The sequence below is a fragment of the Fusarium sambucinum genome, chromosome I, assembly GCF_050947815.1.
Source record: "Fusarium sambucinum isolate potato_lamoka chromosome I, whole genome shotgun sequence".
In the NCBI taxonomy this organism is placed as follows: Eukaryota; Fungi; Ascomycota; class Sordariomycetes; order Hypocreales; family Nectriaceae; genus Fusarium; species Fusarium sambucinum.
The window spans coordinates 1,623,289-1,640,156 of NC_139294.1; the positions used below are offsets into that span (position 1 = coordinate 1,623,289).

General features: G+C 49.0%; 8 protein-coding genes across 8 annotated transcripts; 4 read left to right on the top strand and 4 right to left on the bottom strand.

Moving 5' to 3' along the window:
* Positions 1-2,311: 2,311 nt before the first annotated feature.
* FSST1_003266 (uncharacterized protein) lies at positions 2,312-2,987 on the top strand (the record flags this gene model as incomplete). Its single annotated transcript, XM_083229332.1, has 2 exons — positions 2,312-2,359; positions 2,451-2,987. 2 exons carry the CDS (start codon positions 2,312-2,314, stop codon positions 2,985-2,987), a joined length of 585 nt encoding a protein of 194 aa, XP_083086696.1.
* Positions 2,988-3,271: 284 nt separating this feature from the next.
* On the top strand, positions 3,272-4,296 carry FSST1_003267 (S-adenosyl-L-methionine-dependent methyltransferase; the record flags this gene model as incomplete). The annotated part of the gene is made up of 4 exons (XM_083229333.1): positions 3,272-3,628; positions 3,692-3,702; positions 3,752-3,837; positions 3,902-4,296. 4 exons carry the CDS (start codon positions 3,272-3,274, stop codon positions 4,294-4,296), a joined length of 849 nt encoding a protein of 282 aa, XP_083086697.1.
* Positions 4,297-4,374: 78 nt separating this feature from the next.
* Positions 4,375-4,789, bottom strand: FSST1_003268 (U4/U6-U5 snRNP complex subunit LSM6; the record flags this gene model as incomplete). The annotated part of the gene is made up of 3 exons (XM_083229334.1): positions 4,375-4,400; positions 4,460-4,573; positions 4,678-4,789. 3 exons carry the CDS (start codon positions 4,787-4,789, stop codon positions 4,375-4,377), a joined length of 252 nt encoding a protein of 83 aa, XP_083086698.1.
* A 458-nt stretch (positions 4,790-5,247) lies between these two features.
* FSST1_003269 (ubiquitin-2 like Rad60 SUMO-like-domain-containing protein) lies at positions 5,248-6,765 on the top strand (the record flags this gene model as incomplete). The annotated part of the gene is made up of 1 exon (XM_083229336.1): positions 5,248-6,765. The coding sequence occupies one exon, from the start codon at positions 5,248-5,250 to the stop codon at positions 6,763-6,765; it is 1,518 nt and encodes a 505-aa protein (XP_083086699.1).
* A 510-nt stretch (positions 6,766-7,275) lies between these two features.
* Positions 7,276-9,084, bottom strand: FSST1_003270 (DHS-like NAD/FAD-binding domain-containing protein; the record flags this gene model as incomplete). Its single annotated transcript, XM_083229337.1, has 1 exon — positions 7,276-9,084. The coding sequence occupies one exon, from the start codon at positions 9,082-9,084 to the stop codon at positions 7,276-7,278; it is 1,809 nt and encodes a 602-aa protein (XP_083086700.1).
* Positions 9,085-11,377: 2,293 nt separating this feature from the next.
* On the bottom strand, positions 11,378-13,048 carry FSST1_003271 (rhomboid family intramembrane serine protease; the record flags this gene model as incomplete). The annotated part of the gene is made up of 1 exon (XM_083229338.1): positions 11,378-13,048. The coding sequence occupies one exon, from the start codon at positions 13,046-13,048 to the stop codon at positions 11,378-11,380; it is 1,671 nt and encodes a 556-aa protein (XP_083086701.1).
* Positions 13,049-13,412: 364 nt separating this feature from the next.
* Positions 13,413-14,027, top strand: FSST1_003272 (uncharacterized protein; the record flags this gene model as incomplete). Its single annotated transcript, XM_083229339.1, has 1 exon — positions 13,413-14,027. One exon carries the CDS (start codon positions 13,413-13,415, stop codon positions 14,025-14,027), a length of 615 nt encoding a protein of 204 aa, XP_083086702.1.
* Positions 14,028-14,665: 638 nt separating this feature from the next.
* On the bottom strand, positions 14,666-15,874 carry FSST1_003273 (uncharacterized protein; the record flags this gene model as incomplete). Its single annotated transcript, XM_083229340.1, has 1 exon — positions 14,666-15,874. The coding sequence occupies one exon, from the start codon at positions 15,872-15,874 to the stop codon at positions 14,666-14,668; it is 1,209 nt and encodes a 402-aa protein (XP_083086703.1).
* Between the last annotated feature and the right edge of the window lie 994 nt (positions 15,875-16,868).

Here is a 16,868-nt window from a genome sequence, read left to right on the forward strand (position 1 = left end):
AAGCATCAACAAGTCTCTACACTAACATGGCCAAGCATTGCTTCGTTGTTCGCGTAACAAAAACTATACACAGCCATCTTTTGAAATGCATGTCAGCCGAGCATCGCCAGTTGTAGATCAGCACAACGCAGCGCAGCACAGCACGGCACAGCGCTAGAGTCAGGTCCCAAGCCCAAGGTAGGGTTCAGGGACTTGCTTGATTGACACCAGGTCTTGCCAAGACTAGAAGGGTCAACGCTTACCGTCATCGGTCGAGCAATGGCTTTATTGGCGTCTAACGTACCCACCAACTTCAAAGTCGGCGCATATAACCACTCCTGATGCAACTGTAACTGTCGTGAGGGGAATGCCTTGCTTCCGCGGCCCTGATCGTCTCCAGTTTCACACGCAGCACTTGGATAGATATGTCGCTTTTCGGCAGACAGTATCTATAGATTGATCGGGCGGCACGGCATCTTATCCTACCTAGCCTGGGTATCCTCAACTGATCGACATGTCATCAACCAAGGCAGACTCCTGGAGATGTCCCAGATTTGGGAGATACTAAGTTTGGATCTTGTTCCGTTCTGTTCAAGGGTAGATTTGTATCATAGTGTAACGTCCGTGATCAATCTAACCCTGGTCTTTTTTCGTTTGTGGTGGTGAGGTTAAATTCAGCCGATTGCTACACATACAACTGTAGACAAGGTACGTACTTCCTATGACGATTTATTGATCATTCCCTGATTCAGAGCCAACCCAATCCAACCCCCATCAAGATTTGGTTTCAAGCGTTCATTGATTTCCAAGTTGGGGGTCGCTAAAGCTGTGTCTTGATGTCAAGACTCTTTTTTGGCTATTTCTCCAATTGGTTGTCCTATAGAGACAGGGCGGTAAAGAAGAATGGTTCAACCAGAGACATACCATAATCCGGGATATCCGAACAAGGTGGATCGATTCTCAAAAGTCGTCCCAGAAAGGGTCCGACCCGCCGATCCGGTCTTTATCGGGGTCCTGCAAGCAGCCACCGGCCGATTTCTATCGACAAGTCCCGGCTTTCCAAAAATGCCGACGCCGATAGATCAGTCCAGCAGAGTAGCTAGCATGATTCAGAAAACTGCCATTGGCTGGTTAAGCAAATTTCTATCAAGCTTTTCCTCTTCTCCTACTCTGGGACATAGTTATTTAGTAGACATATTTAGTAGAAGAGGGACGTTTTCATGACTCAAGAAAGACATCACAACGGCTCGTCTCGTTGCACCAATCTGATTCTCTATGCACACGCACATCTACCAATTAGGGATATGTCGCTACCCGAAACATGTTTCGACATGTCAAATACTGTGCATTTGAGAATGACAGGGACCACAGCCACCGACATAGAGTCTGATAGATGTAGTTAAATGTTGTGTGATTTGACATGCCTACCTATGTTTGGTTCAAATCTCTACAGCTCTGTATTTGATTGGCTGGAACCAACACCCTATACAAACGTCAAGTGACAACGCAACCCGGTCAGGACTGTTATATGCTATTGAACAGACAGTACAATCTCATATACATTGGTTAATTGACAATCAAACACCCCATAAAGCATGGTGCAGACTCCTGTGTCAACGTCCGAAGTGGCTTATTGCCAGGTGTTGGTGCTACTATCAAATCCAGCCCGCAGAAGACAAACAATATTGACAACCACCATTCACTTTATTGGATCGGTAGTCTTAATCTTGTGTAATCAACTTGGATCTAATTCAAGTTACCGATAACTGTTGAAAGAACGCTTCCGCACCTTATGCAGGTTCGCGTCTTGGCCTTGTATCAGTTTACATTTCCCCTTGCAGCCATATTACTACTAAACTATAGGTACCAATGTAAGTGCGCATATCTCGTTTTCAAAATGAATGAATACCTAAGAGCTAAAGAAGGAGCTATCATATCGACCTGTCAATATGATTCCCCAAGTGACACTGCCCATCACCGACAGCGCACTTGCCGACAAACAGGACGCCACAGTGAATCAGGAAAGGAGAAACTCCCAACACATTCACCGTACCTGCGTTTTCAAACCCAGAGAATAATACTACGCAGTATGCGGAAGACGCTATAATGTGGCTGTTTGTAGGTCTTGTTTCTGATTCCCCTGCGTTTACTTTGGTCTCAACACTCGCTCTTTTTTGGAACCTGGATTGCCATGCTACGATTTTGGTGCCTCAAACATCGAATTCGACCGAATGTTTTTGAAAAGCTAAACTATCGTCTTTCTCTTTTCTTTCTTCCTCTTTAACAAGGAGCCTTACGAGTATCGTCGTTCATTCGTACCATTCAGCCCACCATGGGTACCTTCTTTACAAGCTGGGAGCTTTGGCAAGAGATGACTTTTGTACGTGTACACTGTTGACTCAGTATCTGCATAATAATGTAGCTCTACTGGTATATATTGCCTACGCTTTTGACTGACTTCTAAACCCAAGGTTCTCGGCTGTTGTATCGTTCTTGTATTTGTCGCTGGACTTATCAAGCTATGGTGGTCCAACCGCGCAATGCGCCGTCACGAAATTATCGACGAGGAGAAGCGGGCAAGACTATCGCTAATGTCATACTGTGGTATCCAAAACATGCGACCCCCCGGCATCCCCTTCGGTATTCGTGCGATCCAGAGTGGCATTGAGGTGGAAGGTATCTGGATCTCACGACCTAAATCGCCCGAGTCCTGCCAAGTCACACCCTCAGCTACATTAGTCGGGCGCCGTATCAGAATATCAAAAGGAAAAGGAAAGATGATTGACCTTGTGTCATCAGAATGTCTACCGTCGAAACTCAACTTGGAGACCACGCCTCATCGCCAAGCAGCCTCGGACGTTTTACAACAAGATGACATCACTCCAATAAACGGATATACGAGACCAGAACTTCCCACTAAGCCAAGACGTTTAAATGCCAACAAAGATCAGAGCCTCGACTTGAATTACACAACACGGTCACATACAGCTGTCGGGTTTCCGTCGTAAATCCGTCGGATTGTTCCCGATTTGGAGTATTTCTCCAAGTCGGCAGCCAGATCTAAGCGCCATTCGTTGATACAAACATTGGAGAAGCAACACCACAAACGGGTCTCCCGCGGGAAGGCAAATGGCTGTTCATGTATAAAAGCATAGATGTCTCTTTTAACATGGTCTTTTTTCGTTTCTATTTCCTGCGCGCGTTTGATTGTCAGCCAGTTCAAACACATTAGGAAACTTGACCAATACCAGCTGGAACTCCACAGTTACCTTGTAGGATCGCTGTTGTTGCAATGGCTTCTTCTCACGTTATAAATGACATCGCAACCAGAGGGTTCGATGATGCGAAGTCTTATGACACGCATCGACCCTCTTACCCCCCTGCCGCTGTCACCAATATTCTTGGACGTCTTGGTCTCGAGGGCCAATCAAGCGCCAAGATCATAGACCTCGCAGCTGGCACCGGCAAGTTTACCGAACTTCTGGCTGCTAGGCCAGAGGGATACGAGATCGTTGCTGTAGAGCCATTGGATTCGATGAGGAACAATCTCGCAGAAAAGAAGCTCCACAAAGTGGACATTCGACCTGGGACGGCAACTGATATGAAGCATGTGAGCGATGGGTGGGCAGACGGTTGTATTATAGCACAGGTAAGATATTCGCATGCCCCTTGGTTGAAGCGGTTAGCAGGGACTAAAACTAACTTCGACAAGGCATTTCACTGGTAAGTCACTCGCTCTGGAAAGAAAGAGCATGCCCTAACGAATCTCAAGGTTTGCCAAAGAAGAATCTCTCCAGGAAATCCATAGAGTTCTGAAGCCTGGTACCAAACTTGGACTGATCTGGAACGTTGACTCGTGTAAGTGCTTTCTAGATAAGCCCTCCTCCTAGTTGACGTTATTCAAGACTGACCATAATTTCAGACAACCAGCCCGAGAGTTGGCCTTCGCCTACAGGCTGGGAGAAAGAGTTACTGAACCTCAACTTTAACGAAAAGGCGGACAGTGAGCCTCGTTTCCGGCACCAGGTCTGGAAGCAGGTTTTTGAACGCCAGGCCAAGGCTGACAAGCCATTCTTCTCTACGCCCATAGAGACTGACAAGGTTCCATGGTCGGTTTGGTTGACACCTGAGGCCTTGTGGGACAGATTCAACACCCTCAGCTGGAACGCGCTCCGAGAAGGCGAGGAGCGCCAGGTCTTTAGAGAGAAGTACGACAAGATTGTGAAAGAGGGTGGCGGCGAGTTTAACAATAAGGGCGAGATTGAGCTTCATGGATGCACCTTGATTGTCTGGGTATCACGATTGGATGGTCCTTAAATGAGATAGCTTGAAATAGTGAATTTTGACATGAGTTTAGTCGTGAAGTGTGCTAGGTTTTCATTATGCATCAAGCGCTCATGGGTCTGCTGAAATGTACATGACTGTATTATTCGTTAGTATGAGTTGTCGAATGAGGGAAATGTGTCGCTTTGTTACTTACCGTTGTTTCCTCTCACAAAGGCGTCACCGTATTCCCTGCGCTTCTGACCGTTGACATACTCTGCTGTCTTTTCCAACGCAATGTTCATGTAGCCGTCCACCGACTGAAGCTCGCCTACGTGCACCAGTTAGTTTCTTCCCAATTAGGCGTGTCATAATGCCCATCATATGCCAGGTCGTGGTTATGACATTGATGGGTAAAGGGCACCATAGACTCACCCTTGTAGACGACGCCAGAGTTGAGTTTGACAGTGACAGGGTTGCCGATGATGTTGCCGAGAAAGCTTGAAGGGTCCTTGCCCTCTCCTTGAGAAATAGCGCCGTTCTCCATTGTGGAAGCGATTGGGTTGATTCCGTGAGGTTGGTGGTGGGAGAGGTTGATGATATCGAGCTTTGGTGGGGGGAACTGTTTGGTCAAAGAAAGATTGATGCCTCGTTGTGCTGTTAAGGTTGGTCCGCAAACGTGCCGACTCGCACTGTGACTGACCCGAACGCTGCGAGCACTCCTAACATCTCGTTACAGCGGTAGTAGCGGGGGTATTTTAGGCCGCCCAGGTCCCTATTTCCTCCACATAAATCATCCCACCTGCATAAAGTGGGCGCGTTAAGTGCCATCGCATCGCGCCTGCGACCTTCCATGATCCTTTGTTCTACATATTCTTACAGTTAATCACAAACACAACTACATACCTAGGTACCTTGTGGCGCGCCTTATAAAACATAAAGCAAAAGCTCCAAACTTGCTACCATTCTTATTCAGTGCACGCTAACAAGCAACTCTGCGCTAACATGAAGAAACTGCCTTTCAAGCCCACTGCGATGCGCAAGGCTGCTCCCAAGCCAACTCAGCCAGAAGAAGCAAACGATAGTGACGATGATGGACTGGCTCTGTTTAGCCGTCGAAAGGAGATGGTGTCTGTCATGCAAGCCGACATCGACCGGCGCTCAAAGAAACGTCGCGCATCTGACTTTGAGGAAGAGCGTCGACAACTCGAGGCTACTGAAGAGAAGCCAGCGCGCGACAAGCCCGAAGATGTTCAGGACTCTGGGGTTTTTAGTCAGGGTGATCACAACGATGTCCAGGAAGACCTTCCGTCCGCTCAACCAAGCGAAGAGACTCCTGCTGCAGAGGAGGCTTCGGCACAAGACGGAGCTGACGGAGCTAGGTTTGCCTGTCCACCTTACAACTTTGAACTGTCAGTTGACTCTTTTAGTGAACTTGTCACGCCTCCACCCTCAAAGCGATCAAAACTCGATTCAAATTCAACTCAAAAACCACTACTGAGCATGCAAACTGAAGACGAGGACGAAGATGAAGAACCATTCCCTGATGCATCGCCGACACCACGAGTACGCCCACAACCTGATTCCCCAAGCCCAGTCAGAAGTCGAAAACCAGAGGTCACGCCACCACAGCCCAAGCAAGCTACGCAGGCCATTAGAATTGATTCGGACTCGGAAGATGAGGTGAGGCCAAGCCAAATGGCGAATCGACGAAGCAGTAGTATTGAGATCAACGACTTCACCTCGACAAAGCCTTCTAAGGAGCCCACACCACCGCCGGTAGCAACAGCGGAGGACGACGAGTTTGCGGAGTACATTCGCAGGGCTGAGGAGAATCGGGCTCGCCAGCAAGCCCTGCAGCAGTCGGCCAGCACGAACGACTCGCCAAAGAAGGACGTGATCAGTGTTATGATCACCAGCACCATACCTGGTTCTGGCGTCTTGGTGGCCAAGTTTCTCTTTGACAAGCAGCTCCGTATTGCACGCGATGCATGGGTGAAGCACCAGCGCAAGAAGGGTCTGGACCTCAACCCCGATGACATCGTTCTCACATGGCGAAGAAGCAAACTATACAACACCTCAACCCTTACTGGCCTAGGTATTCGACCAGCTGCCAACGGAAAGGTAGAAGCTGATGGTCTTGGCTCCGCTGGGTTCAGAGAAAACCGGTCCGTGGTACATATCGAGGCATGGACCCCTGAACTCTTCCAGGAGATGGAGCAGGAGGAGCAGTTGCAACGAAGACGGGACGCAGGGGAAGTCCCTGACGAGGAGGAACCTCAGCAGGATGAGCGGGAGAGATTCATAATCATGCTGAAGGGTCGCGACATCGAGCCGCTTGAATGCAAGGTCATGCCAGAAACGACTGTTGATACCCTGATCGCCGTCTTCCGCAAACAGCGCCAGATCAGTACTGACAGGGAGGTGTCTCTTTGGTGGGACGGTGAGCGTCTCGAAGAGCACGTCGAAATGGAAACGGCCGAGATCGAAGAGCATGATACAATTGAAGTACACGTGCAGTAAGGCAGGCATTTGCAAGCGAAATTTGGGAGGCATTGTGTTTGGCAAATGGACGGGCAATGGCTGGCGCTCTAAGGATATGATACCCAGGAATACAAACTTGAGTTACTTAAATAATTTCAAAGGACAGCCCTGTCACGAAATGGCATGGCGGTTTGGCTCTAAGCGTATCTATTATCGCCTCTCTCTCTATGATTGTGACAGACCCCAGCCATCTACCTAGCTATAGGGTCTCTTCCTAACGCCTGTATCCCGCAGGCCGATCCGGGCACCTTTTGCCTCGGCCTCTTGGTATAACGAAACTTGTACCTAAATGAACAAAAGTAACCCTCCCAATAATATACATCACTGCTGTTCGTGTTGCCGCTTCCTGCAACGACAACTTGGTTCGTATAACTTGATATAAACAACCCCGTACGCCATGAATGCCAAAAGGAACAGATAACAAGATATTAGCCATCTGATGTTGTCCTATAATTTATAATTCGTTCCCGGCTAAGCTGTTTTCGATTTCTATTCGATGAGATCCTGCATGCCTGATGGTTTGGACTTTGGTGAGATAGTGTCTGATTTTTTGTTCGTGACTGGAGAAGAAGTATTATTGGCGTTTGAATTGGGTGTGAGGTCTGAAACCGTCGCTTTTCGTTTTGCGGGGACCCTTGATGCAGGTTTCTTTGCCTTGTCCTGACTCTGACTGGCAATATTTTTGGTTGCCTTGAATCCAATTACTGGTGGGTTGGGTTTGGGTTTGGGTTTAGGTTGAGCAGGCTTTCTGCGTTTGCGTGACTTGGGTGCCGATGTAGCGGCTGTTGTTGTTGGCTGCTGTCCGCCGAAAGGAAGCGTGCTTTGTTTCTTCCCTGGCTTCTTGGCTGCTGAGATTTTAGGGCTTGCGTTGGGTGTTGGGATTCCTCGGGCCTGTTCGACTTGTTTTGGTTTGGCAGTGGGCTTCTCATCCACCTCTGGTTTGAGCGAGGGTGAACTGGCCGGAATATTGACCTCAAACGTTGGCTTGCCCCTAGCCAGGCGATCTTCCAGATGTTGTTCTTCTTCTTTGGTAAGCTCGTAACCCTCACCAATGTTGAAATCCCATTGAGGGAGGTCAGTGAGACGGGCAACGTTGTCGCATTTTGACCGCACCACAATATCCCAACAGTTCTTCAAATCAACACCTTTGGGCTCGTCCTCCAAGTTAATCCAGATGGCAACGCCGTTCTTTCGTCCTCGTGTGACTTGACACATTTCTCTAACAAGTCTGCGGGTTCCGGGAACCTTGAGAGTGGTACCAACGACCACAACGGCATCAGGGCGTGCCTTGAGATCCGCGCTTGAAACGTTTCCAATGGCCTCTCCGTCTGGGTTAAACTCATTATAAAGCACAACTCGCGGCCGCAGCCTCCCAATACCGTGGCTCCGTTTTCCTGCATGAGCTGTTCGAACTTCGTCAAGATCTTTGCATGTTGGGCAGAGCGGAGCCTCTGGGCCGTTGAAAAGTTCGCCTTTGAAGTCTTGGAGGCTGCTGCATTTAGTACAAACCATTTTTTGTAGGCCACCGTGCAGCTGAATGGTGGTGGGCCAGGGACCTTTGGGGTCGAGAGGGACTTGAGTGGCCAGAGGCTCCATTGATGTATCTATGCAATCGATATTTTGCGAGTAGAGGCGTAATAAGCGGCCCTCCTTGGCCAGAGATGCTAGCAGGTGGTGAAACCGTGTAGGTTTGGCACTTTTGGTCTGGGCAGCCATTTCTCTGACCATGTCGTGGAATGATTTGGTGCTATCGTTGTGTCTATAAACCGAGGCATCGAATAAGTCTTTACCGGAGCCTTTAAGGTTATGTTGGTTTTTCACAGATGCGAATAGGCCAGTGGGCGATCGAAAGTCCGGAATACCAGCCTCAACAGAAATGCCAGCGCCCGCGATGACAACAATCTTCTTCTTCTTATTTAGTGTATCGAGAAGCCTTTTAAGTTGGCGAGTATCTTCTTCTGTTTGTTCCTCGTCGCCTTTCATAAGATCCAAATACTCGGTTGTGCGTTCTTTAGGAGGCGTAATTCGACGCTTTTTGGCAGGTGGAGGGCCAGAAGCATCAGGTTTAACGGTAATATCGTCTTCGGACGGAAGATCGGACGTCTTGGCAGGAGAATGGGGGCCAGAGGCGGTCGTCGAAGGCGAGGGATAGCGCTTCGTAGGGTCGAGCTTTGTATGGTCTAGCATAGTGGGCGACGAAGGCGCAGACGGTGTTTTAGGGAGGGTCGAAAGCGGCGAAGAGAGAGTTGAGTTTTCTCCTCCATCAGGGATGGAAGATAAAGGACTCGAAGGAGACATTGTGACCAGGTAGAGTTTGCTCCTCGTCGGAAAGGTAGGTAAGAGCGGGAGTACCTAGGAAGAGTCTAAAAAGGAGGGAGGTGGGAAGTGCCTGCTCTAATTGCACATGTTTGCAATCAAAAGAGAAGTTGCAGCCGTAGAATGGTTTGTTTGTAGTGACAATTAGAAAGAAGAAGGAAGGAGCACTCTAGCACTGCAGAAAATGCGGATGAAAGAGCCGGCGGGTATTAGTGGGTTTGAAGTTAAGTTAATGGAAAGAATTGAGAGTGTTTTCGATCGTAACAAAGAAGTGAACAATGTCGAAGCGAAAGTGCATAGGCTATGAGTTGAAAGAGGCAAAACAAGGCAAGGCGAAGCATGCGAGGGTCAACCCAAAATCAGACCGGGGGTGAGAATGACGAAGAGTTGCAGTCCCAGAAAGCGGGTATCGTTTTGGGGGCAGGAGAAGACCTATGTTAGCGTGTAGCAGCGTTTGCAAATGCTCCGTGTCTTGCAGCACAAACTGCCAACGAGCCAGGGCTCAGCTGGGTCTTTTGCTCTTTTCCGAGGCCTAGATTAATAGCGTTTAAGCCACAACCAACGTAGAAAAGAGAGACGCAGACCACAGGGTACCAGAAATATTGGCCACTGTTAGCCTAGTGAACTAAAGTAGTAAGTCACTTTATGCTATTTAGACCATATTTATTAGATTATTTATTTTTGTAACCTAAGACTTAGTAGACCACCTTTTCTGCTGCTAGAGAAAAAACCGCAGTCGCTCGTTGGAACACCGCTTAGTTTGATGATCGCGGCAGAGCGTCCTTGCCAAGGTGGGGATGCTAGTTCAGGGACGTAGGTGGGCCAATCTACTGGGTTCGTGGCTGATGTGTTCAAGGTTGGTTTGTTGATATTTACATGCAGGTCTCAAGAACAGTCATAGAAGAGTACAGCAAGTCGGTGACATCAGTTCAAAGGCTGTGAGCCTATACTATGCCTTGCGCAACCGTTTTGCTGTCATCATATCATCCAGGCTGACCCTGAAAAGAGACTGGCGTCTAGTGACATTAATAGGCTAGGCTATGCTGCAGGCACAACTTGCATGAGGTCAGTGACAAGGATATATAGCCGACAACATTAAACTTGAGAAGTTTGTGTGATTTAGTTAATGTTAATAACAGTACTCTGTACCCTCAACTCAACAGATGCGGTGAATTATTTGATATCCATTGCTATACGCCGAACTTTTGACTTTTGGGCGCCCGAACCACCCCTTATGTTCTGTTTTAACCTTACCGAGTGGCTGGTATGATTCACTTTAGTCTGCATGCAGTGTGTGGCAGCCCAACTCTGCTACTTGCACTCCAGTTATTGGTCCATCTCTTCACCTCCTTCTTTGCTTTTTCATCTAAAAAGTAGTTTCACGGCAATATTATACATATCTATTCCGCACTGCATGGAACTGGCAGACAAATTTGTTAATTGCTTCACTGTTTATCTCTTTTGACCTGCATAAAAGTCATAATGTTTGTACTTCCTAAAACGGCTACTGCACTTAACAATATGCAAGCAATTTCCGCCACATGCTGCCACTTAACAGTCATTAAACAGGTGACTAAATGTTCAAATATGAGTTCATTGACTGTGGAGTGATTTCATTAAATTTATAGACTGCTTTAGCAAGCCACGCATAGATGTACAAGCGTGCACAACTGACCGACTGGTCAACCCATGTGAACGTAGTATGCATCTAGCTCTGCCAGGTGTACCATACACCCCGGTAAAAGAACAACAGCACAGGCCACACCTACTAAGCCATTCAAGTCTATCAATGAGTAAAAGCAAACACTTTCAGCTGAAACGGAAGAGACGGAAAGAGATTCAATTCGCGCCGTGACATCACAAGCGATATTCCTCAATCCATCGGTTGCCTTAGAGACGCTACACTCTATTGTTGGGCCGGCCCTGAACCTTGAACTCCACCCACCTCCACAAGGATGCTGTCATCCATGCTTTCGTGCAGTTGCCTTGACGCGATTAGCGCGTAACCCCATATTTCAATTTACCGGACCTAAGTCTTGGGGTACAAAAATAAACAACCCAAGACGTCTAGTCGAAGTATTATAAACTGACCTGCTAATTTCGTCTCATATGCTTCCAGAGTTGATTTTTGAGATTTCCTGAGGTCAAGGTATATAACAAGCGGTCACGACTCCTCAAAAGTAGCAAATTGGTTCAACAGTACATATAAATTTAAGGCTAGGTCAAACATTTGTATCATATAGTAGTACAATTATCAGTATATAACTTTAGCTCCTCAGTTGGGTCGCGGAGTTGAATGTCTAGGTTGAACCACTGGACGTCCGATAGGGATTATCTTCCTAGGCCGGTCTCCCCTCTTACGGTTGATGAGTTCCATCCCCAGAACTCCTGTCGCGATACCAAACAAGTGCGACGCAATATCGATCTGCAACTTGACCGTCTTACCAAAGGCGGCAAGCTGCGGCACGCACACAAGCGCTAGGAAGATAATACCTGGCACACCATCCTGGGGCAGACCAAAAAACTTGAATCCATCAAGACGGTGATCCCAGAAGAACGCGGCACAGACACCAAGCGTTGCTGCAGAGGCGCCCAGAGTAGTAACTCCCAGCATGCCTCGCATAGCGTAGGTAGCAACACTGCCTACGAAACCAACCGCACCACAGGCCGTGAAGAGAGTAAGGAAGTTGGCACGTCCAATGTCCTCGTGCAGAGCAGAACCAACAACGAAGCAAGGGACCATGTTAAGTGCCAAGTGACGCATACCCTGGTGAGAGTAAGGCGCAGTGAACATGGTAACAGGCTTCACGGCACCAATGGCTATGATCATGTAGCGGTTCAATAGCTTCCACAGAGGAGGAGCCCTCCATGCCGCCCAGACAAGCACGTTGACTCCGACAATAGCTCCAAGCGTTGCATGCGCAGTTGAGATATCAGGGAAAACACGGTAGCGAGGGGCAGGCTCTTCATAGACGGTAGTAACAGCAGCAAGGAATCCAACAACAAGAGCGACAAGAGTGGCAGAGGGAAGAATACGCTCCCAACTCCTGACTTCAACAGGAGCTTCCAGGCCAGACTGGGCGTTCTTGTAGTACTCGGCGATCTTGGGGTTGGCAATCTGACGCTCTGCCTTGTGATCAAGGTTGGCCAGAGTGCCAGAGTTCACTTCTCCTTTTGCCTCAGCTGCCTTGCGCTCCTCTTCCTCAAGAGCTTCCTGGGCCTTGCGCTTGGCCACGTTCCGTGCTCGGATTTCGTCGAGCTTGCTGTGGCCGTATACCGGATCTGGCTTGTAAACTGTGGCAACTGGCTCTTCGACCTCTTTGCCGCCCTTGTTCTTCTTGGAAGCTGGCTTTGTCTTCTTCTTTTCCGCGGCCTCTTTTTCCGCCTCAAGCTGTGCAAGCTCATCCTCGGCCCGGAGTCCTGCGTTCATGACTTCGTCAACGGAAACTGTCTTTCGTAGATATTCGAGTCCCTTTGCGATTTGGCCTTTGGTGAAAGATGCCGTATGGACGGCAAATGCTGGATCCTCGAGAGTACCGGCCACTCGACGACCATGGAGAATACGTAACAATTGGTTCGCCCTCTTTGCGGCGATACCCTTTCCAAAAGCTTTCACTACTTCGGCTTCCGTCAAATCTTTGCTTCTGAATTGAAGACCGGCTTGGTCCCTGTAATCCTTCGGCAGTTCCTCATAATTTCGGATCGTCTTGTCGAAGAATATCGTTCGTCGGGTCTCGTACGATGTGTGGTTGTTGCCGAAAGGGCTGCTTCGGCAACTGATAGTCGATAAGAGACCGTTTCGGGTATTAGACGAACGTCCAGAGATCCATCGAGCTGGTGTAAACGGTTGTTGGGTCGCAGATGATGACGATACCCTCGAGACTGCTCTTTGAAGAGCAGACCTCAGCAGCACCCGCGATGAATTGGGGCACGCGAATAGACTCATTGTGGGCGGATGAATGCGCAGAATGCGCTCTAGAGAGCCCCCGGCTCGATAATAAGTAAAAGAGCCAAAGTGAGGGGAACAATGGTGGTGTGATGGGGAGTTCTCAGTGCATGAATTAATTTTGACGCATGAGGTCAACAATTTTGGTTGCAACAGTTTGAGATCGACGGACTAAAGTACGTACCGCACGCATACGCAGGACGAAGCCTACACCCCCACCATTACTGCCCCGCGGTCTTCGTTGGAGCTACCTTCGTAGGTACTTCGAACATCTACTCATCTTCAACCCATATCTTCTTTTACGTTGGATCGCAACTTGTGCACACTTCTACAGAATATCCCGCATACTTACACCACTACAAACATGTCGTCTACGACTACATCCGCCGACACACGGCCCATCGCCCCCGCGCGCTTCGCCGCCGCTCTCAAAGACCTATCCATCGGGATGCTACATCTCAAAGTCCTCGAGATCCGTAACTCAATCGCCCACCTCCAATACTCCAACGACCAGCTTAAGCCCTTCGCAGAGGGTACCGAAACCACCCCCTCCGGCGAAGCTTCAGCGCCTGACCAAGACTGCATCGACGCCATCCGCGAGAACGAAGGTGTCATTGACCGTATGGCCGAGCGAATCGCTCTTATCCGCGTAGAGGTGGAAGAGCGTGGTCTTAACTGGACAGAGTTTCAGAACCGCGATGAGTCTGAGAGCAAGAATGATGAAGATGCTGCTACTGCTACTGTTGTAAACGGAAACGCACAGACGAACGCCGCAGCCTCAAACACAGAGAGTCGACATGATGCGTGGAGCGACGGCACATTTCAGACGGGGACAATTCGAAACGGCGAGGTGCACCCAGATCGTGAGGCCGGAAGACCAGAAGGTGGAAGCTTGAGTGATGAGCAGCTTCGAAGAGCGCTAGAGGAACGAATGCGAGATTTGGGTACAGATGATGATGAAGGAGGCATGCATCTCTAGGCACATTAAAAGGGACGTGCAACACTCGAAACATAATGCATGATTGGCGTTTGGTAAGTGGACAGACATCATGGTGGGATACCCAAAAGTAGGTCGTTTTGTCCAGACACTTGGGGCAGGCCACGGTTGTCTAGTCACAGAGGCTACAAGCGATGAGATTTCAAATCCAGTTTTGCTATTTTTTATATTTCCCAGCTTTTGATCAGCTGAGAATGCATGTCCTGGTTGCTACCACAAGTAGCGAAAGCGTTGACTTGTCGCCTTTTGGCGAGTGAAAGGCATGTGTCGCCTCACTTTTAGTGTGAACGAGACAAAAGAAAAGTAAACATATAAACCACCTGCTCCAGCGCCGAAGTGCTATGCGACCCAATGCTAAAACAAAAAAAGACAAGACCAATCCAATCCCGTATAAATGCATATAGACGAGAAAAGGCCAAACTGAAACATGTACCGAGAAACCCGAAAGGGTGATGTTCAAGGAGACAAACACATGAGAAGATACATGTGAGACGAGGGTTGAGGGAGTTACAAGACTGTTAGCGTGGGGATGAGAAACGGTCTTGCATCAAGATAATGCGAGCGTGGGGGCTCATATCTTCAATAATGTGGCTTGAGATTTTGTTTCACCCGGTTTCGAGTTAATCGGTGTCGTCGCCAACAGGGGAGGCGGCGCCTGAAAGCCTCTTTGATCGAGTGGATCTTTGTCGCTTGGATCGCTTCGAGGACATCCTTGTGGCCGTCCTCGTGCTCTGGATAGTCTCGAGCTTAGGACGTTGAGCGGCAGAGTGCTTCCGGCGAGGGCTCGAGTGCATGGCGCTTTGTGAGAAAGGAGCAGGCACGTCAGAGTCGGAATCATCATCTGAAGAATCGTATCCTGGTGGTGCGGCAACTGGTCGAAGTCTTGACTTTCGCTTCGCAAAGCCACTGTCAAGTGAGTCGTCGGAAGTGTCGAAAGACAGGCTTCGAGTGCGATGGATAGAGAGAGATTGGTTCGTTCGGTTCGAGAAAAGAGATTCGATGAGTTCGGTTTCTGTAGGGTTACCGTACTCCTTTCTCAACTTCTCCATAACAAGCTTCTCGTGAACAAGACGGCTGAGCTGAGTGTCATCTCCAACCAGTGTCCTAGCACTCGACTTGCTTCCCGAACTTGCAGCTCGGCTAACAGGCACCTTGCCTTCCATGACCTTGGCTGACGGCGGGGGTTGCAGCATCCATTGGTGGGCGTTTCGTGAAGGGGCCTTGCTACTGACGACAGGAGGGTGGTATTCGTTGACTGGCGGGTTCTTGGGGAAGTAGAAGTTGTGTCGTTGTTGTTCGGTTACCTCCTTCTCAAGACCGAGAGTAGACTCGATTAATCGTCCAGCCGAATCTCGTGCTTTCGATATGGCGTCCATGAACTTTTGACCACCCCATTGTCCCCATAGTTCCTCGTCCTCGCGCTGATATCCGTGCCGTTTGTTCCAATCATCCGAGAGGCCATCGTCTTCGGCAATGACGGAATTGCTAGCGCCAAAGTTCATGCGGCTTCCACCGTTCGTTTGTTCAGATACACTGAACGCACTGCTCCCGGCGCCCTGGCTGGCAAAACCACGCTGGCTGGAATTTTTGCTTGCTGATTTCTTCGGTAATGTTGGTCCCATGCTAATCTCTTCTTGCCAGTAAGGGTTTGTGTTGAAAGGTGATGGATGTTGGTAAGCGGTTGTTGGCTGCTCGCCCGTTATTTTCGCCTTCTCCTCACGCTCTCTCTTATGTTGCTCGCGAGCTTTTTGTCGATGTCGGACCTGAGCGCATGGTGTGCAGGCAAGAACGTAAAAGACGACAGACTGAAGTGCGACGGGGAGAGACATGTTGGCGATCGTCGCTTTGTATATAGTATACCTGGCATAAGAGTCGCTTGGCTTGACTGGCTCACAATGGGAATGATACTCGCGAGGACACAAGGACAATTATCAGGAAAATAGCTCGGGAGAAATAAATAGCAACAGAAGAGGCGTTACACCAAAAGGCACAGTGGCATAGAGTAAGGGAGCAGCTTGAAAGGGGTCCAGCCCAAGAATGAGCAGACTAATAGTCGGCAGATAGTCAAGTCGAGGTATAGTTAAAGGGATAATACGTCGGTAGTCCGAGAATAGAAATGAAACCGGTAAAGAGAAAGAAGGAGGAAAGAAACAAATAAACGAGACGGCAAAGACGAAACGAGGGTTGCGGTGTAATTGAGACGAGTGACGGTTTTTGAGCAAAAGAGGCGTGAGGCCTTTACAGATTAGACCAGCGCCAACAGTGGCCAGAATGGTCCGCAAAAAGGAACAGCGCAGCTCAGCACAGCACAGAATAGCGTAGGAGGCGACGGTCGCAGCAGTAGCGTACAGTTGGTAGGTGGTAAAGTAGGAGTTAGAGCGACGCAATGGTAAAAAAAACAAAAATAAAGTGCTGTAGAGCTGAAACCGAAGGGGCCGGTCGTTGGAAGGAAGAGTTGTCGTCGTTCCTGAACAGCCAACGTCTCAGCCGTTTGGGGCTTATAATAGTACTGAAGTAGGTTGGTGGTTGCTCGGGAGCTCTGATCTGCGAGAAGTCGAGGTACTCAATTCCTTCTTGGCCGTTTACACCTTGGCAAGTCGTCTAGGGCCCTTTTGGCCCAAAGATTGACGCTTGACAGGAATGTGAAATGGTGAAAGAAAGAGATTGTCCAAGACAATTCTTCCACTGTATCCGGTCCTTCCAGTAGTAATCTCAATTCTTGGCTCGCTTGTTTCCTTTGTTGAGCAGTGATCAACCAGAGGGGCTGTGTAAAGGTGGTAAAGGGGGCGCGAGCGAGACGTTTCACAGAGAGGTGCGGCGTGA